This window comes from Accipiter gentilis, chromosome 16 (genome assembly GCF_929443795.1).
Source record: "Accipiter gentilis chromosome 16, bAccGen1.1, whole genome shotgun sequence".
In the NCBI taxonomy this organism is placed as follows: domain Eukaryota; kingdom Metazoa; phylum Chordata; class Aves; order Accipitriformes; family Accipitridae; genus Astur; species Astur gentilis.
In genome coordinates this window covers 6419116-6443864 of record NC_064895.1, presented here as the reverse complement: position 1 = coordinate 6443864, position 24749 = coordinate 6419116, and the positions used below count along the sequence as shown (strand labels likewise).

The 24749-nt window shown below is 34.6% G+C and overlaps 1 protein-coding gene across 1 annotated transcript in view; it reads right to left on the bottom strand.

The window, feature by feature from the left end:
* CSMD1 (CUB and Sushi multiple domains 1) overlaps positions 1-24749 on the bottom strand; it is a 1244565-nt gene that overhangs the window by 402763 nt on the left and 817053 nt on the right. The window contains exon 10 of the mRNA XM_049818613.1: positions 22014-22135. Coding sequence (XP_049674570.1) covers positions 22014-22135 — 122 coding nt within the window. The remainder of the gene's footprint in view (positions 1-22013; positions 22136-24749) is intronic.

Genomic DNA, 24749 nt, shown 5'->3' with positions numbered 1-24749 from the left:
AAAGCAAAGCACTAACTGCAGGTCTGCAAACAAGATTTTTCCTTTAATACTGTAACCTTTTCTGCTTTGCAGTAGATAGAGTTTTAAAGACAAATTAAGTTTAATTGTAATGAGGCTGTGACACATGAAAGAAAAAAAGAAAAAAAGAAGCAGCAAGGGTAAATCAGCCTTAAATTATTTTGAACTTGCCTGACATCTAAATAACAAATAATTTGTGCTTCAGATCCGATTGTACTGCTGATAGATGATAATGTAATATCTCTGAATTACAATACACTCAGGGGGCCTATACTTAAAACCTCTTCATAAAATTGATCAGCAATAACTCCATCTCCAGGCATAGAGTGTATTGAAAAAAAAAACCCAACCAAACAAGAATAACTCCATGAAATTACAGAAGCTGGTAGAATCTGAGTGTTATCTGACTGTGACTGATTTTAATTGTCCTGATTTCATTATGGGTTTTGTGACAGAAAAAAAAAAATAAAAAGAAAAAAGTAATACTGAGACAATATTCAGGTTTCTTCTTAGAATCACAGAATAATTCAGGTTGGAAGGGACTTTGGTAGCTCAATAGTAAAGCCTGTGGTTCACATCAGTCAACAAAGAATTCAGACCAGGTTGGATAGTTGGTTTGTCCAGTCAGCTTGTCATGGAGCAATTAAACCTGGAAACCATTTCCAGGCACATGAAGGACAAGAAAGTCATCTGATGTAGTCAGCATGGACTCACCGTGCTTGACCAAATTGATGAACTACTGTGATGAAGTGACTGGCCTGGCAGATGAGGGGAGAGCAGAGGATATTGTCTACTGGGACTTCAGTAAGGCCTTTGACATGTGAAGAATGAGACCGAGTATGACAAGGTAGCACAGCAGTAATGTCACCAAAGGAATGTTGTTGGACTAAAATGACACATCTGTAAAATTTCTTTTGGAAGGACTTCTGTCCTCTTCAATACTTGAACAGCTTGGCTAGTAGATATGTGCTGAAAAATTATAGATTCCAGGAAATGTAGAAGTATCATGTAAAGCTGAAATCTGGCAGATAATGAGATTTGTAAGGGTTTTTTTCATAGCCACAGGTGATTAGGAAACTTAGCACAAAGCAGTTTCAGATTTATTTTTTACATTTCAACAGTTCTGCTCTGCAAAACATCTATGAATTCCCTTAATGGCTACATCCTATATGCTGAATAGGAAAGGTGAAAAGCTAAGACACTACTATGAAAACTTTGGCAAAGGTAAGAGTTTTTGCATACAGCAATCCCTATCCTTTATTAAAAACAAAACAAAAAAACCCACACCCCCCAATAAAATTTTGCCAAACAAAAGCAATTATGTTCAAAGCCGGACAGTCTTAAAACCAAGCTAAAAGTATGCCAAGTTTAACTCTGAAATAATAAAACAGAACATGTATCTGATTTCTACCAAGCATCAAAGGGTCTTGGTAAATACATAGCCTTTGTGTCTTTTTAAAATCTGAATAAATAAAGATAAAGAAACTATAAACATGTATATCTCATCAGTAAGAGCAAATAACTGTTTACTCACTGATTCTCAATAAAAAGACACTAGTAGAAAAATAAAGAGCAGAAATTTTACGTACACACAGGGTAAAGTCCCTGTAGTGTACATAAAAAATATGTCAGGGAAGACAATCTGGATTACTCCTGCCTCAGGTAAAGGTAAACCCATTCGTGGGATTGCTTTTGCTCAGGGACCTGGGTGCACTTGGTGGGTGATGCAGAAGAATGGGGAAGTCCGATGTGTGCCTCAAGGGGATTTGATTTTAGGTGAGAATAGCCAGTGAATTGAATTGCGTGATGTTAATTGCTATATAAGCCTGCCACTGTATGTCATCACTACTATAATTGTTATATGCTGTATCAATGGTATTACACTAAGAATCACTTAGATTAATGAACGAACTTTGATAAAACCTAGTGAAGCACAGTAGCGATAGAACCACAACTGACTTCAGCATGCAACAACCCAACACTACACACCATCTTCTTACCGTGCCTACAGTCACCCGCCTGCTGCACCGTGTCAAAGCCTAACCCTGCTCTGCTGACTGAGTGACTTCACACCATCCCTCCTGCCAGAAAGACTGGTGTGACAGATGGAGCCCAAAGTCATGGACTAAATGAACTCAACAGACATTTTATAGGGATAGCCCGTAGACTAAGGGAATGATATCTGTGCATGTATATCTATATCTATACCTATATCATCTATATCTATAATCAAAAGACAGGAAAGGTGACAGTGATTAACTGGGATGTATTGGAAAATGCGGGACCTGGGCATGATGTAAATGGTTTAGAATAAGGGGTGGATACTGTCCTGGTTTCAGCTGGGGTAGAGTTATTTTTCTTTCTAATAGCTGGTATAATGTTGTGTTTTGGATTTAGTATGAGAAGAATGCTGATAACGCACTGATGGTTTTAGTTGTTGCTAAGTAGTCTTTAGGCTAAGTCAAGGATTTTTCAGCTTCTGATACCCAGCCAGCAAGAAGGCTGGAGGGGCACAAGAAGTTGGGAGGGGACGCAGCCAGGACACCTGACCCAAACTGGCCAAAGGGATATTCCATGCCATGTGACATCGTGTCCAGTGTATAAACTGGGGGGAGTTGGCAGGGAGGGGTGGAACGCTGCTTAGAAACTGGCTGGGCATCAGTCTGCAGGCGGTGAGCAATTGCATTGTGCATCACTGGTCATTCTTGGGTTACATTTCACTCTGTTGTTATCTTCCTTTTGATTACAATCACTTCTGTTGTTGTTATTATATTTAATTTTTTTAATTTCAATTATTAAACTGTTCTTATCTCAACACACAAGTTTTAATTGGTTTTGATACTCCTCCCCATCCCACTGAGGCAGGGGGGAGGGAAGCAGTGGGTGTTTCTATTATTACTGCACTGCTTTAACTGAGACTTAGCTTGTGTCTAAAGGAAAGACTTAATACCTGCCAATAACATGCCCAAGCTGATCTTATTGTGTAGCTCTCTTTTGCCTGTTAAGAAACATAAGCTATCAGTGAAATTGAGTGAAATGAAAAAAATATGCTTGATGCCAACTCAGTTCAACATTTGCTTTTGTATCACAGGAAAACATATTTTTACATGTAATAATGTTTTCAAGAAATGTTTCAAAATGTAGATGAGACATAATAAAGGAGACTTATTCTGCTTATATTCCTGCCCATTAATCACTTTTTAAAAGAAAAACACAAGGTTCTTTATGAATTACAAATCTAGATAAGAATACTAAAAAATAAATACATTTGAGACTACCCTAATGTTATTAATTCTAAATGTGGATCTCTAATGTCATTTCCAAACTATTTTATTCTCTCTTTATCACTATCAGTGTCTATTTGGTAGGCATTTTTATTAGCTAAATAAAAAATGCTTGAATTACATCAATGGATATACTGAGCTTCCATAAAAAGGTTCTAGCTCGGTTTAGAGAGTTAGATTTATTCTAATGATTTCAATAAAAGCTTTACTATCATATTAATCCTTTGGGGATTTTGCATATTACTTTGTATGAAAAATATATTTGACTCTGGTGACCATCTGGCAGCTGCACAAAAGACTAATTTTGTCATTTTGATACTGATGTTCGGGGTATTTTATTTAAATTAAACTTTTTTCCTAAGGAAGATACATCACAGCAATATATATCCCAGAGAAAAAAAAATATGTGTGAAATGATAGCATAAAACATTTCTTATTTTTCCAGTATATTTCGTATGATCTAGAAGATCATAGTGCAAGCATGTCAATTTTGTTTCTCTTACTACAAATTGTCCATTGTTATAAAACACTATTCAGAAGTGCTACTATCAAAACAATTGTTGTAGAATTTTATTTGTCTTCTGTGTTTCTGTACAGAATAGCACTTCCCCCTTTTTATTAAAAACATTTTTCATTCTGTGATTGCAAAGATAATCTAAAAATGTGAACCAAGGGCAAATATGAATATGTAGAAAGTCTCAGAAAATGGCTTGTGGTGATTAATTCTGCCCATTATGACTCATCAGGGACCTTTGGACCATGATATTAGCATTTTCCCACAGCACCAAAAATGTACTTTTGTTAGACAAATCAATGTTCTGAATGTCAATAATACCCATTATCTTTTTTGTGTCTCCATGTTTCATTGTATCCGATTCAGACCATAACACTCTATAACTGTCAACAGAAGGTAAATTCAATGAATTACAAGGCATATATAGACTGGTCAGTTTTCTGCCTCAGGTGGAGGTACTAAGATTCAACTTACAATCAGAAAGCAGGAACTGAAGATTTCCTCAGGCCTTTACAACTTAGAAGATTAATTTGTGAAATGAACTAGAGGTTCTCTGAATTCTAATGCATACAGAGCAGTGGGGGGGGGAAAAATAAAATTGATCTGTATAATTTTGACAGTTTTTAGCTGCTAATGCCCACAGAGGTCTATAAAGAAAATAATAACAATAACAATAATAATAATAATAATATCATCACTGCCCTAATTGTTGAAAGCTATTACCTCATATTTACTACGGCAAATTTCACCTAAGTATCTTATTCAAGAAGAATAAGAATGTAGGATACTTCTTGAAGGTGAACTGAGTTATGTTTTAAACTGATACATAGCTATTCATGATAAAAGAATATGTTGGAACAACACTACAAGGGTCTAAAAGTACTATGCAATTCTTTGATCCTCGTACAATGAAACTGTCCAACAGTGAACTGAAAATAAAAGTTGAAGACAATAATTAAATATTTAATTCATATCTCTAAATATTATTTACGTCTATTAAAGCTGTCATTTAATTTTGAAAAGAACCTGACCTTATTATCCTTTGGTTTTTGAAAGATAAAATAATTTAAATATTACTACAATGGCTTTCTAAAAAAAAAAAAAATAAAAATTAGGATCTTAAAGACTTTCTTGATTTTTAAACACTCATTTCTTAACTGTTTGAACAAGGAGAAGACCAGCCACATTAAAGTCCAAATTCTAGTGTCAAACGCAGCTCAGTGAGATATTTACATGTAAGCATTAGAATTCCTGCATAATGCCACAGTTTTATCTTAAAGCATTTTTAAAACTTGTATAAAAGTCTTTTTTGGCCCTTCTGTTGTAAAACTCTGTTTGTATAGACAAATACTTTTAGGAATCATAATTAGCATTGCAAAGGGCTTAAATTAAAAGTTGTAAGTTCTTTAAAATTGTCTGTAATCACACTGTTATACTTAAAATGCCACAAAGATAAGCTTGATAATTTTCATATCTGTAGGAATGGAAATGAATGTCTAGTACCTCAGTAATTTGTGAAATTCATATATGAATAGATAAAATATTCCCACTGTTGAAATAATTTTGCTAATCAGAGAATCATTTAGGTTGTAAGCTACCTCTGGAAGTCATTTAGTCCAACCCCTGACTCACAGTAAGTACAGCTAGATTATAAATTTTATCATATTTCAAGTGGTTATACTAAATTACCATAAACCTAATGCTGTAATAAAAATACCACCTCCCTCATTATTTTACCACATTATTGTAAATCCAATTCAGGAATTGTATTTTGATTGGCCTAGTTAAAAGAACATGGATTGAAAGTAATTATGCTGAAAACAGTCTCCTACCAACATAGCTGCAATACAAAATTTTCCAAAGCTTAAGTGGTCATAGAACTTTATAAGAGAATTCTTCAGTGAACATCTTTGAAACAGCAATCAAGAGATACAGTTAGCATATCCACAGGTTTCATAAAGTGGCTAAAGGAAATAAGTAAGCAAGCAGAAATGACCAAACAAGTGTTTCTCAACTGTCTGAATATTATTCAAAGGATTGCATAGAAACTAGACACACCCAAAACAGTTGTAATACGATTCTTCTACCCCATTTTTATAGGGAAAAAAATAGTGTTTAAAGTAAATAGAACCTTGTTGCAGAAATCAGTACAAAGGATGAAATTCAGTATAAATCTAAATAGTTGGTTTGTGTCATTTGAAAGTGGAAGGTAAAATCCACACATTGTCTGAAGATGCAGGATCTGCGAGAGGTCCACAGTATTCTGAAGCAGCAGCTGGAGGCCAGGAAGGATTACTTAAGGCATCTCAAATGGTATTGGAATCCTATGGTGAAGTAGCTGAAATGAGCTCTAAAACACCTAAAGGTAGATGTTTATCCATTTGTGTCTAAAGGTGCTTTACGTATCTTAATCTCTCACTGCAGTAAATATAACTAAAAGAGTTATTGATCTGACTGGCAGCTATGTGTCTGCTTCAGCCTAAGATGAATTACTGTGTAGGTTCCCCTGGTTATAACTGAAGCTTAGGCATTGAGAGCTCAGTAAGGTGCCCACAAATAAATGACTAGTGCTAACTGAGATGGTTCAAGGTATCAGGGACATATTTGGGGTCTGGCAGATAGAACAGGATCTATGGGAACCTATGACTTTCTGGATCCACACCTGGAGGGAAAGCAGAAGAACTTAATCTCAAAAGCAACTAGAGATTTCTCTGGTGGGCTACTGAGCCTTGAGATTGCCTCCAGACGTCTACCTATATATGTTTAGTCTTGAAATGAATCACATCCAGATAGTCCATTTTTAAAAGTGACAACCAGCTGAATGCATTGTTAATCTATATATTGGATCTCAAGCGCAAAAACATACCATCAGTCTCATATCTTCATTTGCTCTTGATGGAACTAAACTGTGCAGAATGAACAAGTGGAATCAACGATAACTTTGCAGAGTGCAGTAGTAGAGTGTTTTGTGGAGTAGCTGAACGTTTACCTTGGAAACATTAGTACCCCATTGCTCACTTCAAGTGGAAGTAATTATTAGTTTATTTACTAGATTTTATTTTTTTTAATTTGAATGGCTGTTACAGAAGATAGATGATCTAGAACAAAAACTGAATATATTGTTTGATGAAAAAATGAATACGTGTTTTCCTTTTATATAAGGTCAGAGCAGACAGGCTACTGATTCTACAGAGTTAATAACTGGCTAATATAGAAAAAAATTCATTTGTAAACATTTAGAGTTATACACATAAAATTGCATGTATCTAATAGCATGCATGCAATACTTTCTTGTGAGAGATACTATGACACTAATATAATCGACCAGTAAGTCTGTTTAAAATCAGGGAGCAGAGAAAAATACTACCTAATTACAGAGAAAAACAATGCAGACATCAAAAGGCTTCAAAACATCTAAGCTACAATTAAAAAGAATGATCATTCAGGAGGCCATTAACTTGACAGTCTGATAACACAGAACAGTACTAAGAATTATGTTAACTGTGTGAAAGACTGAATTAAAACATGACATACATACTCTGCCTGTGTCCATACTCCACATAAGTGCCTTCTTTGCCTTGGAAAAAAACCAACCAAACAAACCGACAAACTAGTGGGCAGCAAGAATATATTCATTATAGGCAATGTGCTGAGTAAGCCAGCTTCTCAAACTACTTTGTTGGGTGGCATTTGTGTCTGAATTTCATGAAGATAATACAAAATCTTAAAAGGACATTCCTGAGCATTCATTTATGCATGGATCCAATTCAATCCTCCACGTACAAAGTATCTGCAAATGCCAGCCTTCTCTATGTGTTACGATAGTTGTACCAGGAGATTAAAAATACATTCTCATCAAGGCTTTGATCAAGGGTGCACTTCTGAAACAATCTTCAGTCATGTCCTCTTACTGTGCTTTGGTTTGCATCACAGAGCAATCTCAGATCAGATAAATTGAGTTCTTTGTGGATGAAACTAAGCTGGAAGGTGTTCTCCACCCAGTAAAAGGCATTCAGCCTGAAGAAGCAGATTACAACTAGTCCACAGTAAAATCTCTGAAATATACACATAGTATGGACCTCAGGCCCTTAGCACAAATTGTTTTGCACTATAAAGCTGCTTGTGGTGCACTGCACTACTAATGCTAATGTAAACATCGCCTAATTTATTCTCTTAGGACAACTGGAGGCAATACTTGGATTTTGTCCTATCCCTCTTTCTCTCATTTCCCCACCTTCTGAGATTCTGCTCATGCTCTGCAGATGCAAGTTTCTGCAAGACTTCCCTGTGAACTCAAGAAAGTTGTTAAACAGCCAATGTGGTTTTCAGCTTTACTTAAAATCCCTAGATTTACCCTCTAGAAACTTCTGAATTTTAACTGAAGAAATAAAGTAGACTTTTTATGCTCTTGATTTGTACTTTGTTGCCAGGTACCTATGCTAATAATTACATACAGAGAATACTGCTTAGAAGAATGACTTCTGCACAGAGGCTAAAATCTGCATGAAAGAAACTGTCCATTCACAAAGTTCATGAAGTCCATGACAACAGAGGTCCTGCACCTTGCAAAACAGAACAGCCATAAGAGAAGAAGAGTCTTGATGAAGTTCAGAGAAAATGTAAATTTCTTATTTCCATGGCTTCAAACTTCATGTGCCCCATATGATCTGTCATTTTCTTCTGCCCATTTCAATAGCAAATTTGAAATAAGAACTGATTAGCAATGAATGAACTCCTCCTAAGATGTTTTCCTCCTTAGGTAGAAATAAGAGTTTCCACTGTAATGAACTGGTCTCCATTTTCATCTTTCCTAGGAACTAGAGCCACCTACGTCTCATTCCTGTGGTGAAGCCTGTGTTTATGCCTCACTTCAATTCTGAATGCTTTACCATGGTGCCCAGGTGATATTTTTGCTTATGCATATTTCAGAAAGATTAGTAAGTAAATTATGTTCCAGTGATAACTTATTTAAATTACTAAACTCTTCACTAAGTTAAAAATATTTCCTTTTGTCGTAATGACGAAAGTTACCACCTACGGGGAAGAGGAGGAAAACCATGCTGGGAAATCTTATCCTACTTACCTGCCATCTGGAGAGGAAAGGGATGATCATCCTAACAGGTGAATCCTTTTTTGAAAGGCATGAAAAACTCAAAAGGCATGATGACCTCATCATGATTTTACTGTTTAAATAGTAAACTACACACAATGTTTTAGACTCCATTTTCCCTTTTCTCAGCAAGACAATTGGAAGAAAAGAAATGCCTTTCTATGTCCAGGAAAGGAAACTTCTTCACCATCCCCCACTTCCTAAGGTGGGAGCTTGTCCTGTGATTCTCTCTCTGGGCATGTGCATCAGCTAAATTACTACACAGCTTTTAACTCACATCTGCTTCCTTTAATCTAATACAGGAGTTACTATAGCTCCAGGACACAATGAAAGGCGCAAAAAGAAGACCTTTGAGAGCAGGAATGTGTAAACAGCTTTATGTAGATACATTAACCCCTTAAACAATTTACAACTAGTAATCAAGAAGAGGATGCCCCACATTGTTAGCCTCTAATGACCAAATCTGGGTATTGTTTTGTGATTACAACATTGATTAAAATCTGTGAACATGAACACCCAGAGATCTCTTAAAATAAAGTGGGAAAGACATGAGTTTTACGTTACATGATACTATTACAATTGACAAAAAACATTAAAAAAAAAAGATAAAAAAATTAAAATAGACCTTATTTCTTCTCTAAACCAGTAGAGTCCATTAAATGGAAGGTGAAAAAAAAATAGACTACAATTACTAAATAAGAGATGATCCAGCATATGATCGAGAACAATTTAAGATTTAATCTTGGAATTGTTTTATTTGATCAAAGTCAGATTTTCTTGAGATGACGATTTAATCAGATGAGAAGTTTCACATAGCATTTTGGACTTCTCCATTACATATAGCTTTTCATTACAAGAAAATTGCAGTAAATTGTAAGGAATGTTCTCATGCACTAAGTTTATTTTATTGCTGTGATTTAATGTTTCAATAACTAGGAGGGCTTGCAAAATTATATTTCTGTATATCATCTTTAAATACTACACGATACACTCAAGTGGAAAGAGTACATTTCTCCTTGAAATATGTGCAGCATTGGGAAAACAAAATTTCCCAAAAAGTGTTAGAATATTTTTGAACACAGATTTGTTTTTACATATGAATTTAATGAAATTCAGCCATGGGGCAAATAACGCTAGCATTTCATTTAACCAAGTATCATAAAAACAGCCAGCAGTTTCTCTTCATATCACAATAAACAGGCAGAAAACAAGGACTGTATGTAGCATAGAATCACACTGAGATTTCCTAATGATAACTGCTAAATTTATTTTTTTTTATTTGGTTCTTACATTATTTCCAAGAGTCTGAGCAATCATGTCCTTTTTTTTTTTTTTTTTTTTTTCCCCCCCCACAGAGGCAGACTATACTTCCTCCTGATACATGTGAAGGTACAATTAACTGAAAAAGTGTCTGGTCACACTTACCCAAACTATTTTATTCTAGTTAATTTATTGCTTCCAAAGATGAAGTTTGGATTAAAAAAAAAAGAAAAAAGATGTATAAATTTGTGTATATATGGATTAGTCCATAGAAAAAGAGGAGGGAGTGAGCACAACGGTTTGTAGCACAGGCACAACTTCTGCAATGTAGCAAGCTTATTCTGCCTCAGGCCACTTCTAATGTATGAAATCCAGTCAGGGTCATCACGTTTTAAAAATTTAGAAGGGGAGCTTCTGCTGCCCAATTAGCAAAACATCTGCTTTCTCCTAGAAACAGGATAATAAAATAGCAAGACCTATAATCAAAAAGGCTAGAGAGGGACTAACTATTCAGTTTAAGGCATAAATCTCTCTTTGAAAAAAAATAAAATAAATATACGCAGCACACGTTTAACTGGCAAAAAAAGCCAAGATCTGGGCAAGAACAGGAAGCAAACCTGCAGTGACATTATTTCTTTTTCTTTATTTGCATTTATGCTATGAACATAGCCTCCTCCAGCTTTGTGAAACTGTTCTTCCTGTGACTTTGTGATTAAACACTGTTTCAGGAACTCTGGTTTATACTGCTCAAATCCATCACAAAGGCAATGTGACAGTGCAGAAAACTGCCAGGTTCCCTGCCCTCCAGCCAGCACTCTTCACTGGTCTCTTTACAAAAGAACATCTGCATTATGTTGCAACCTCTTCACTTGTCTCCTTTCCAGCGAGCCTGGAACAGTGATAACAGTTTCCTATTAAATAAATTAAAAGTGAAATGTTGAGATGAGTGCTGCATGAAAAAGGAGTGGCCAACCTGACAAGCTCTGTCTAAACCATTCTTCCACTGGATACAGAGATGAGACAGGTAACTGAACTCAGCATTTCATTGCATCTTCTACCTCATAGGTATACTGGAAAATGTAAGGAGTGAGAAAAAATTCTTTAAACAAGTTACTTCCTACTGAAAATACTGGACATTTATGCAGTCAAATTCTTCGTAGAGACAGAGAAATAACCAAAGATGTGATAAGCAAGCACTTGATGTTATTTTCTCGTACAAGAGATGAGCATTAAGCATGTGTAGATCTGATGTCTGAAACCTATTCTCACTTGTGAAGGTTTATGGGTGATATTTTTAGAAGCAAACAGGGCCGTGTTTTAAAAGGGTAGTTAAACCTTTGCTCTGCATACTGTTGCAAGGTTTAATTATTAAGAAACTTAGACTTTTTTAAAAATGACTCATGCATAGACACGTGACAGACTGACTGATAGAGACCTTAAGGTTCGTGATAGTCCTCAAGAGGTCTTAGAGATTGCCTGCCAAATTGAAAGCTGTGTTTAAAAGGTTGTGTAAAGAGTCTGTCACCTGTACTGTGGATCTAGTCAGATTGTCAAAGTTCACATGCTAAAGTATGCCAATTTGAGCTGAGGACAGGAAGGATCATGATCTTGGTTTTGACTGATTGTGGTGGTGCTTCTTAACTATTTTTATGAATGAATACAATTCACCAACTGCTGAACCATTGTTCTTTTTCTCTAACATACTTCAAATCTATCCACATCTTTCTTAGATCAAGTAGCTGACAAATCAGCCTGCTGCTCTATGTAAATCCCTTTCACAATATACAGCAGGTGTATTAATACCTACCTTGATTTTTGCTGAGATCATACTTTAGGATTGAATTTTTTGTCACTAGTTATTTCAAAGTAGCATTAAATTTGTGTGGTATTTCGTATTTTCTAATCAGCTCCAACAAAATTATTTAATTTACGTTTGCAAAATTTTAAAAAGTTACTTTATTAGACATTAGTAAACCTTCATATTGTGAACAGATATATATACACACAAATGTTTACATATGTGAGAATTTCACTGTCCACCTGTCACAGTCAGCATTGATCATTCTAGCTTTTCTTTACTGAATGAAAGCCAGGAGGAAAATTTGATCTTAAATGGGCTGCAATAACCTTTGAGGTGTTTACTTTGAAGATAGATCCTAAAGAAGTAAAACTAATTTAGGCAGTGCACTTAAAGGCTTTAAATTATGGAGGAGTTAGTACAGGCTACATAGTATACCCTTGGATCTTGCTTTTCCCATGCTGAATCTCAGCTATCAAATTAGCCCCAGTGCCATTTTTGCCACATGACACTTTGAAAATCTTTTTATTCTATAATAACTTACTGCAAACCCTATCGTATCTCCCATACTAAGTAAAAATTCCAATAAGTAGAACTACATCTATCCTTCCCCTTTAACATCATCTTCCTGAAACCTGAGATTTGCACATCTTAATGTACGTGTGATGATTTGGTCCTCCATTTACTATTCTCCCTAATGGCTCTTTACTTATAATATGAAGCTCCTGTTTAATAATACAGCAAAGCAAGTTAATTAAATGAAGTGCTGACGCTAATTTATTATGTAAATACCTTGAGGCTTCTATTTGTCATGATGCCAAACACCAAATCTATAGTATCACTAAAGAAAATTAATAGGAATTGTAATAATTTTCAGAAAACACTAACATATTTTTAAAATAATCTAATGCTTTTTTTCCTATATATACACAATTCACTATCCAGTCAGTGAATTTCTTAGAATTTCCTATTATTTTCCTATAAGTTATCATCTGCCATTTTCCCAGTAGAAAAGGTACCCAAGAAAAGATTTAAAAGAGAAGATAAACAGTGAGCATCATGCACAACAGAACTTTGGCCACCTATGTTTCAAGGCAAAGCAAATGAACATGCTCTGTGAGGTAACCCAAAACTGCTGGTGCCTAAACTATTCTGTAGCATTTGTCTCCTTGTGCAGTAAACGTGAGTTTATGTCATCCTCATTATCAACCCCATCAGGCTGCACAGGGTCTGCACAAAGATAATTTATGTAGAGTACCTGATAAATGACGAAAAAAATAAAAAGGGAGGGGAAAAAAGTGTGTATAAACAAAGACAACATCCAAGGACATTCTCAGTTATGATATACTGTCAATAGTTGCAGACACTTTCAATCTCCAGGGAAAAATATTTACACATAAACCTTGGTGTCTTAGATTTATACATTTGACAAAGTAACACTGATAGTTCCTAGCATGGGAATTGGCAACTAACTTGTAGAACAAACAAGAGATGAAAAGTATGTGGAGATTTAATTGGATTTTTTTTTTATTTTTTTTTTACATAGTGGCAGAATGTTCTCATCTGATGCATGCTCTATTACATGTTTTCCTGTCAGGAAATATCCTGAATTAAATGAAATAATAGTAATGAGTTTATGTTGCTATATTTATATGCTTTGGATAGTACAAGTAAAACATTAGTTGTTTATTTTACATGTCTCTGTGTAAGAGTGCCTGTGTATGTATGTGCAGGAGTAATAACAAATATGTTGACTGGTTTTCTATAATGTGTGGATACAGAGTACTTAAGAAAATGTTTTATATTTAGGTATATTTAATGGATATACACCAAAGGCTCAAGAAGTCTGACCAATTCTCCATTTGGTAAAGTTGTCTGAAGCCCTTTCACTGTGAAGAAATTAAATGTATATATTTTTTGTGGAATAATGTCACCACACCAGCTGGTACATTCTTAAGAATAATAGTACTGTAATTACATTGCAAACTATGAATAAAAGGTTACTGTTTACTTCTGGTTAAAAAAAAAAAAAAAGTTAAAATTTCAGTTGACCATTCATTTATTGGTTTTTGAGCTCCATTTAAACCATGAAAACCACCAGGATTCTATATTTGAATTTTGTATCTGAATCTTTTCCTTTCTGAAAATATATAAAATGAAAAAGAAGAAAAGGTTAAAGCTAAAAGAGAAAGGAAATATATTGATGGAGATCAAAACAGCAAAAAAGAAGAAACTGAGGCAGAGGAAGATCAAAGGACAAAAAACATAGTGGAGGAAGGAAATGATGGAGGAATTCTAAGTGCACTCGCAGCGGGCAAGTTCCTTTAAGATAAAAGCTGGAGGCAACAACTCAACTGTCAGCAGCGAGAGAAGTACGTATATGGCAGTGGTTGGAAAAAGATAAATGCCAATAATGAAAGTGTAGTTGCTGTAGTTGTTGGGTTTTATGGTTTTTTTTTTTTTTTTTGTTAACCTTTAAAGACTACCTCTGGCAATTGGAAAATAAAAAGGCATGCTTACATGTTATACAGTTCTGGGGGTTTTTGTATTTTTTTTGAGTAGGGGATTGTTTTAGCTATAAAATAAACAAATTCAAAGAAGAATAGCCTGGTTTTGTTTTGCAAGATATAGACTACAATAATGAAGAATTTAACAGTCATTCAGCTGGAAAAGTGTATCTATGACAAAGGCAAATACGGATAATTTTTACTGCAATAAGTATTCAACAAAATAGTGACAATAATGGATTTGTATAATTCTTACCTATGCAGATATAGCACAAACATATCACAGTGAAAACATTACCTATTGCCCTCTTTTCAAAAGGAAAACTCTTTTTTCTTTGTCCTTGACCTGGTATTAGAACATGAGGAAACAGAAGCATCAGAACTTCTACAATGTCATACTTCTGTATTTAACAAAATTGTCTTGATAACTTTGAAGGTTTTGAGGTTTTTTTGTTTTGTTTTGTTTTTAATAGTTTGTTAAGCCATGTATATATGCCTTAATCTTGCCAGTTACAACTTGCCACATTCTAATACATTCACTCTGAGGGCTGAATCTTTTGTTTGTCTTGAGTGTGGCATTACCAGCTAATATATTCCAACTGTCTTTCTGAAATATGAATTTATTGTAAAATGAAAGACAGTATCACAGCAAATTTACTGCTAAGTCTCCTTCTTCGTTTTTTCCATTCCTTCATGTGTATGCTTCTATAGTTTCTTTCTAAAAGTCCTTATTTTTTTTATTTCCTCTAAATTGCCATTTCCAACTCAGTATGTCACACTTAGATCTGTCTGAGGCTCAGAAAATTCACAGCCCACAGCTAAATCTTGGTAGAGTAAACCTAGCTGATATCCTGAAAGCAAATCTGAGATACTGAAAACAGATAAAGCTCAGTAGTTAGTCTCCTTCATTCAAAAACACGATAGAAGGAGGAAGGTCAGAGGGAAAGTAAGCAACAAGGAATATAACTGTCAGCCTGTATTTGTGGCAATTGCCTTAGGAGAGGAAAAACTTAAGAGTTGGGTGTGTTTCTGCATTTAATGTTAGAAATCATCTGAGAAAAATAAATACATCAAATACCACAAGAGATAATGCCAGAAGCCAGGTAGCTTTCCCCACAAACCAGGAAATACAGTACTGATCCCTCTTCCATCACTAACTCCAACAGTCTTTAAAGACAGCAAGAGTCAAAACTTCTTCTGATGAAGGCACAAATGAGACATCTACAATCAATAAAGAAAGAGGTTTTGATTTGGGTACATCAGTTTGACTAAAAGGCTCACACTTGGAAATGTATTAATGTAGGAGAGGTTTGTTTTTTGTACTTTCTTTTAGTTAAGTCTGGTATACCCCTACTCCAAAGTTACACTTTTTCATTCAACACATGGCCATTATGGGACTATTTCAATTTAATCTGTGAGGCATGTCCTTCATCTAAAACAGCTTTATTCCAAAAGGCTGTGTATAGTCTAAACATTGCATGCTGAAATTTAAAACATCTACATCCCTTTTGGTTTGGATCCAGTGAGAGCAAACAAAGCCCAAACGGTGATTTAGCTGATCAGCCTCCAGTGGATGACTTTAGGACAAGATTAAGCACTGTTCTGACTCTATATGACAGATCTCCATCAAGTAAAATTGGAGTTTAGACATGTAGCACCCATATGTGCAAATTAAATTTCATCCTAAATGGCTGCAATGCCAGAACTGAGTCTTCTGTTCCAGCCCTAGTTGTGTTACAGTATTTATCATCCAATAAAGCTTCAGTAAACTTATTAAGAAAATAATATATAGAAGCTATGCTATTACATTTCACTCACATGATGTATTGAAAGGTAGAAATATAAGCATTATTAACAAAAATCATAATGTTCTAAATATACACAAAACAGACAGCAACGCAAAGATATCATTTTTAAAAAATAAATTACTTTCTTTTGCACAATATATATTTTTTTTTCTAATGTCATTTGTACATATATAGAATTCTGTGTTATAATTTCGGTATTTAAATTCAAATTGAGGATGAACATATACTGTAGTGAGTTATCTATTACATAATTTTTCCAGTAGGCTTGTAAGTACATTTTGCATATTATATTAAAATATACAGAGTCTTTTGTTTGTTTTTGAAATGTATTTAAGACTGTACAGAATCAAGGCTACCTGGGAAGTCTTGTATAAGATTTTAGGACACTGAAAATTTAAAATCTCATCCTTAAACTGTAATGACTGCTTTCTCATACAATTGCTTTAGTTATACTTTGTGTTCTAAATTACCCTGTTTGATTATGAAAAACAAAACAAAACAAAACAAAACAAAAACATGAGCCTATTTCAAAGCAAGAGGGAACTTAACCAGTATTTTTTTGTTTCATAACTGGGACCTTAATAATTTTAATTCTAAACTGTGTGAATCCTTTCTCAATGATGCCATATCCCCCTAAAATTAAAGACACTGGTCCAGCAAATGAAAACTAAACAATTTAAATTTAAGTATGCACATTTAGATATGGCACAAAAATTCAGTTTTACCACTGTGTGAACAACAAAAGAGCATGCAAGACTGTGCTTTCATTTTCAACACACCATGGGAAATCATCCTTTCAAGGACTTCTTAGTGTATTTATAAGATCTAGATAGCACAGGATGTATAAATGAGTTGATTGTAAATTCACAATGACCTTTTCCTTCACTCTAATAAACCTATCCTGAGACTTATGAAATAGTAAGAACTGAGTAAATCACCTGAATGACCCTGTACCTTGCCAAGAATACACAAAAGTTTAGTGAAAGTAGTTCTTAGATCTACATATTTTTCGTGATCAAGATCTCTGCAACCCAAAACTCTGTGGTACAGTAAGAGAGGATAAGTTCTAGAGATAAAAAATCAGTACTGTGGAAGCTGTCTGGTAACCTCTGTAGGGATGAGATACATGGTGCTCAGCAAGAGTTCTCTTCCCCAGTCAAAGGACAGCATTAGACTGCAGGTGCTGTAGATGTCAGACATGCTGACAAACATCCTACGACTTGTGGCAGGATGGTCTGATCAGCCGCTCAGAGGGAGAGGAGCCCTGTCTTTAATGAAGCTTGGAAGAAACAGGTTATTTATGAACACACTGTCTAAAAAAAACCACTCTAATATTAAACAATGTAATACAATAATGCCATCTAACTGGAGCAAACTTGTCTATTGAAACAAAGGTTCTGAATCCACTGGAAAATATTATATATGCATAAGCTACTTACATGGACGAGGAAGTCAGGGATGTCACTAATAGATCAGATCTGAGCTACCACAAACTTTGAACCAATCCATGAATCAGCAAGATAATCTCACTCAAAAACCCCCTGCATATTATCATACACTTCTTAGTAAGAATGCTCTTTTAGAGCATCTTGCAAGAATGAGTTTTCTTAAAAGAAATTATCTCAAAATCAACCTTAACAGTATGTGGATTCCCTATGTGTGAAATGGGGAAAGTTTTCCTGACTAAGAATGATCAGAAATTCCCCAGCAATGAGCTTTGAAATGCAATAAATCAGAAATACCATTTTATTGCAACATATTAAGGTACATATAAAAAAAAAAACCCTTTATACAAAATCTGAAGGCTCAACCTTATAAAACTGTATGTGAAGTTTCCTACACTCTCTCTAATTAATTCCAATGTCTTCAATTATGGTAACTGCAGTGGATATTTTTTTCTTTTTTTTTCAAAGAAGAAGAAAGTAGTTAGGCCCAAACAGATACTTATTATCTATGTGGAGAAAGTAATTGGGACACACTCTTCATTTACCAGGTCATTAAACTTAGAACTATTGCAGCCCATGGCACATCTACTATGCCACAATCCGCGATCAGTCAGAAAAATATTGTGCAAAACTAGGTATCATTGCTGATACACCACCAAACCTTGCCCTCCTATAGACACTGCATAAAATACTGAAAACAGCAGGAAATTCAAGGCAGTAAGTCTTATGAAAAAACCCACAGCCCAGAGAATGAACTGAAACAGCAAGGGACAGAAGCATGCTTAACACATACTGAAAAGATTATACTAACAAGAAGAAAGAGATAAAGACTACAGAGCAGTAAGACTCACAAGAACAGTCCAAAGTAACTGATTCTAAAAAGTTGAGAAACCGCATAACAGAACAACTAAACCAATGTAGAGTTACTAAGAATTACGGCATGTACTTGAAAGAGTCAGAAGAGCACCATAAAGTTGTATTTGCAAGTACTAAAAGTCTAATAAATGACTCAGTAGGATGCCAATCAGAAGCTACAATAGTGGGACCCAGAGGAAACAAATACATGTTAAGGGAAGAAACCCAACTCTTCAAAATAAGCAGAGCATTAACAGAAAAACATTTAAACAGAAGAACCAAGCTTAACTTAGATATTTGTGTTGCTCAGAAAAAGGCAAATAAATGTTAGAAAAACATTTAACTAACAACAATCTTGATATGGTTGGTTAAAAACTGGAACTATACTACAGTCCCCATAGGAAGTTAAGATTTGTTTTCATTTTGAATTAGTGTTGAAAATCTCCCCCACCAGCAACACAATGTAGAATTTGGAAAATGTTATTTGTCAATTTGTTTTTAATTTATTCTTTAAAATATTCCAGCACATTATGTTTTTTTTTTTGTGCAATGTGTTGTGCTAGTGATGTGTTATCATAGTTCTTTAACTAGACTATCTTCTTTAAACCACACTGAATGTTATGTTAAGAGGAAACATTGTGTTATCTTACAAAATGCTATGTGTAAACTAAACTGGTGAAAGGACACAAATTCACTGCTAGAGTAAGTCAAAACTAATTTAAAGTACACAGTAACAACATATCATGAACTGTCTACCTTCTTGGAAAAGAAAATCAAACACAGACCCTAAGTATGCTGATAAATATTTTCAAATCTGACAGGCAAAAGAGTAGGCTCCTCAATCTAATCTTAAAATCAGACCTTCAATACACATTTCAATTTTCAAGAGTTCTGTCATTCATAACTGCAACAAAAGTCAGGTATGAAAATCTGTACAAGTTTTAGCACATCTCAAAATCAATTCATTATTCTGGAAAACTGAAAATTATTTTTGTAATTGATTTTTTAAAGTTCATAGGTTTCAAAATGCTAGCAAGATACTTTTCTTTAGAAAGAAGTAGGAAAAAATGTTCCATTTCAGTCAGATAATCTGTAAAGTAAAAGTGTTTTTCTTCATATCTTTTATTATCCAAAAGGATATGTGTTAATTCTAGGTTCAGTTATTTGGGGATAGAAGTCCCTATATCAGATTATTATTGATACATACTGATGAAGATGTAGACTTTATGTGAAAGCAACTTAACCATGTTTGATTTTAAGACTTCACATTCACAATAGTCATGGTCCTAATGCAAATACCCATCTTTCCAAGATACATGAAGTTAAGAAAATAATCTTCCTTTGTTGCACTGCTAGACAAATCCAAGATTAATAAGAAGACAATTCATTCCCTATTGCCCATCCTGCCCAGAACTGAAAGACTTAAAGTTCCACCTCTTTTTCTTACATCGTGATTATCAATATGTCTGTTAGCATATCTGTTTACCTTCCAGCTGGATGTAATAGTGTGGATTTTTTTCTGGGGGAAAGCTTCAAGCCTTGTACTCACACCTCTTCATTTTGAACGTAACAAAAGAATTGACCTGTCGGTGTACAATGCCTTCAGTGTATTCTTGTGACTGATGAACTATCAACCTGCCCACAGAATACTACTTAAGAGTGCCTCTTTGAGTCCACTGAACAGAGTAGTAAATTAATCCACGCCAATCTCATTAAGCTCTGCCCTACCAAAATCCTAAATCCATTGAGAAAGATATATTGTATAGAATGAACTGAACTTGCGTGTTATGGTAGTAGACGGAGGTTTAGTGTTTTTCACAAGTAAGTCTGAGCCTCCATAGAAATCATAAACTGCAGTTTAATAATACACTAAACAGTCAGTACCAATTTTTGTATCGTTATGGGTAAACTTTCTTGCAATCAGCAAGGAGATTGCTATCTTCATTTTATTATAAATGTGAAAAGCAATGCTTAATTAAAATTCTTGAAAGGTCAAGGGAAGAAAAATGAAAATGAAAAATTAATGTTACAGTTTCGAATAAAGAAACCATTAAGATGCCAAGACTCTTTTCTATTAGTAATTTCACTGATTTCCTTTTGATGCACACTTAAATTTTCTCTTATAAAAATATACTGCATTTTGCAGAATCAATGAGACTACATATTGTTGAATATAAGTTTGAGTAGATGCATCTGTCAGACATTTTGAATATTTTTAATGCTTGTCCGTATTTAAAAATGCAGTTATTTAATACTTTCTATAGAATTTAACGACTTTAAAGTCAAAGGTCATTCAGTGACAACTAGTCACTTCTAATTGCTATATTAAATAAAATGTAACAGTTCAGTTTGGAACTGAAAAAAAGTGCTTTTTCTTCAGAGAGAAGTCCTGCTATAGTGAAATGTTCTACAATGTGATAGTTCTGTACTTTTGCCGTTTTTTTCTGAATACATACCCTTATTGAGGCACTGAATCTGCTTTAAGAAAAAGTGAACTCAATATATTTTGCAAAGAAACAGTGTTTATATCTCAACAATATGCTATGAAAGCATGCAGCAAAATGATCTTTTCTTTAACTAAACATTTGCATTAATGTATGGCGAGATAAACATTTTTGCCTTAACTACATTAAAGAAGTCAAGAATACAGTCTCCAAAAACTTGCATAGGAAATACATGTTTTGTAATTATGAGAGTACATATTGCTTGTACATTTTTCAACTTACTGTGAGTCATTTATTCAGCATTTTGCTACAGAAAAGTAAAATGTAAGTGAAAGATTTTTTTAATTCATTTTTTTTTCCTACTGGTAGGGGGTCTCTGTCCTTTATTGAGGAAATAAATTTATTTTACAGAAAGGCAAGTAAAAATGAATCTCAGTACACTGCAGTGTAATAAGAGTACTTAATTATTACTATTATTTTATGCATAATTATTCATAGTTACATATTTAGAATCATTATTGGAAAACAGTAGATTGAAAAGAGAAATAATATAGATAGTAAAATACCTAACAAGATCAGAGAAAACACTTAGATGTATGTCTGGTTTTTATGCTAAGATTCAACAATAAGTAAGTATCAAGATACAACTTGAAAAATCCACTATCAACTCATTTAGTAATGTGTGATTCTGATTAAGATTTCATGTATTTCATTAGAAAATGCATTTATAACTTGGGAACTTTAATTGAGACCTGTTGCTCTGAGTGAACGTTTTCACGGATATTACTAATTTAGATTTTTCTTCTAGTGCCCAATATGTTTTCTGAATCTCTCTCCTCTGGTCATTTTGGTGTTTAAATGAACACACACACTTGCATGTGTTCATGCATTCGTGCAAATATGTATGAAATAATTTTAAGACAAATCCAAAATTCTTCAGCTTGATTTGAGACAAAAAGAAAGAGCATACCTTTTCTGGGTCAGTTGTTGTAATGACCCACACGCAGTGTGCGTTGTCTTCATATTGAACTGGATAATTTGGTGATGTAATAATCCCACTTGGTCCACGTAAATTAGAACCACATGTTCTTGCTAAAACGATAAACAACAAATCAGACTGCTTCTGATCAGTTGCTGTGTTTAAAATAAATATTATAAAATTGCCATAGCATTAATAACAACTTGCCATGAAAGTGTTATTATGCTGATATATTCTATAGCAATTTGCCTTTGAAGATGTTTGAACAAGTAAAAAAAATCCTGAAAAATTTCTCACAGAGGAATGAAACCAGCACTTTCCAATTAATCAGCCCAGCATTTACATTGCTTTATTCTTACTTTATGTAAATTAATTTCTCAGAATTATCACATCAATATTCTGTCTAGAGGGAGATTTACCCTCTTCAGGTAGGGGGAGAGAGCCTTCTATGTATGAATGTAAGAAGGGCCAGTATGGGCTCTCCTTCATGATTTCTCTGTGTTTGGGGAGAAATAAACAGATGTATCCCATTATTTATCTCTATGTAACTGTATATCCTTAACCTAAACTTGAAATTCTGTCGTGTCTTAACTTTTTACACCAGAGGAAATAAAATTAGAAGGAAAAAAATATAAAATGGTTCTAGGCAGTAGCCTGACTTCTGTAAAGCACAGATTCAGTTGTGAAACCATCACAATCCCTCTGTCGCATTCAGCAAATCTGGATAGTTAAATTTTTGAAAATAAATTACTTTACGAATTAAGTTATTTTCCAAACAGTATTAGGAATAGATTTTCTAAAATATTCAAACTTCTCAAAATATTTCAGTATCTCAAAGTATTTCAAAAAATATGTAGACATATAACTTTCAGTGACATCAAATGGAGTTATAGAACTCAGAACATTTTAAAATTCCACTGTCAGGTCTATGGTACTACAGCACTTTGGCAAAATGCTAAAATAGAGAGTCTAGATCATACCATTTCTAAGTTGATACGGTATATCTTCAAATATCTGAATCTCAGAACCACCTCTGCATAACTTCCGTTAACTTCTGGTGTGATTTAGACTCTTTCAGTTACTAAAGGTTTCAGTACAGGCAAGAGGAATGACTACATTCCTTAAAAACTTGGTCATTCTTTTTCTGGATATTAGAATAAAGTACTTTGGAAAATTTTAGGTTTTTTCTTTCTCTGTGGCTGCCTCCATTCTGAAGAATGAAATATGAGCATTTCTTTACCACACAAACTTGTTGGGAGGAAGCCTGCTCTTCTCCATTAATAGAAGTGTGACTTGTATAAATAGGGAAAAAGGAAACTAAAGGAAAACTGGTTTCAGATTTTCTATTCTTCCATCACAATCTGCTACCAGCAGTTGGTCCCAAGGCTGGGGCTGCCCCTGGTCTGCCCTGCTGCCCACCTGGGGCGGCGGGATGGGCCCTGGCTTTGAGGCCTGGTCCTGCACTGCCGCCTCAGGGAGCCCCCGCTGCTCCCGGGCGCCCAGGGGTTCACCAGCCCCTTGCAAGTAAGGTCAGGGACTTGCCAACGGCAAGATGGTTCCTGGGAGTATTCCTCAGCTTCATAAATTCTGAACTCTGCTTCTCACCGTTCTGGGGTAAATGCAAAGTTCAGCTTCTTCAGTAAGTCTCATAGGCTTGAAGTCATTAAGCCCACAGTAGCTGCATGTAGCTTATCAGCTTTTCTACTTTAAGTGGATAATCGTTTAGAAAATGTGATAAGCAGTTCTTTGCATTGTGTACTTTGTCATCAAATGCTTGGTATGAATGCTGAAGGTCAGTAAAGGGATTGGGAATAATACGGACTACAAATAAAACTTTTATCTTTCATTTCCCACCATCCACAAACATGCATGTGCAACGTCATAATATTGAACCAGAATTATACACCATTCAGCCTAAACAATGTTAATCTGTATTTAGAAAAAAAACCAAATTACTTGTAGAGACTGGCTGACTTGACCCTCAGACTGTTCTGAAATTTTAGCTCCAATTTTGGAAGTATGTTTGAGGAAAGGAGCTTGTTTTTCCAACTGAGGTTTTAATGGAAGTATAGGACTAATTTATCCTATTTTGTTAGAAGTTTACTGGAGGGACTAAAGCATAATAGAGATATTTGCAGATAATAGATTAGAAGGAACAGCAAACACTAGTAATAACACACAGATAATTCAGCAGCAAATAGCCCCTTTCCGCTGAGCATTACTTTTACCATGCATAGATTATTTCAGCTCATTTCTGCAATGTATTAGCAAACAAGAATAAATTCAAGAGATGAAAAAAAACCTCAAACCACCAAACAAGAGTGAACAGTGGAGTAGCATGGGCATGTTATTCTGCAGTAATGTGAAACCAAGTACTGAGAGAGTATATTTAGATTTTTCATTTAAATACACTAAGCTACAGAGACACTGAGCTCAAGAGACACTTATGAATCACAGTTGCTTTGGTGCTCTGGAAAGAGTAGGAGGTATGATTTTTATTTATTTCTTTTTTACTATGTTTTAGATTGTCCAGTCTTTACACGGATGTGTCTATGTAATATTACCCATGTTACATCTTGCAATAATTTATCCAAGAGCTGCCTTCATAGACTTTTTTATTAGGTCTGACTGGAATGGAGTTAGCTTTCTTTATAGCAGCTTGTATGTTGCTGTGGTTTAGATTTGTAACTAGAATAGTGTTGATAACTCAGCAGTGTTTTGGCTATT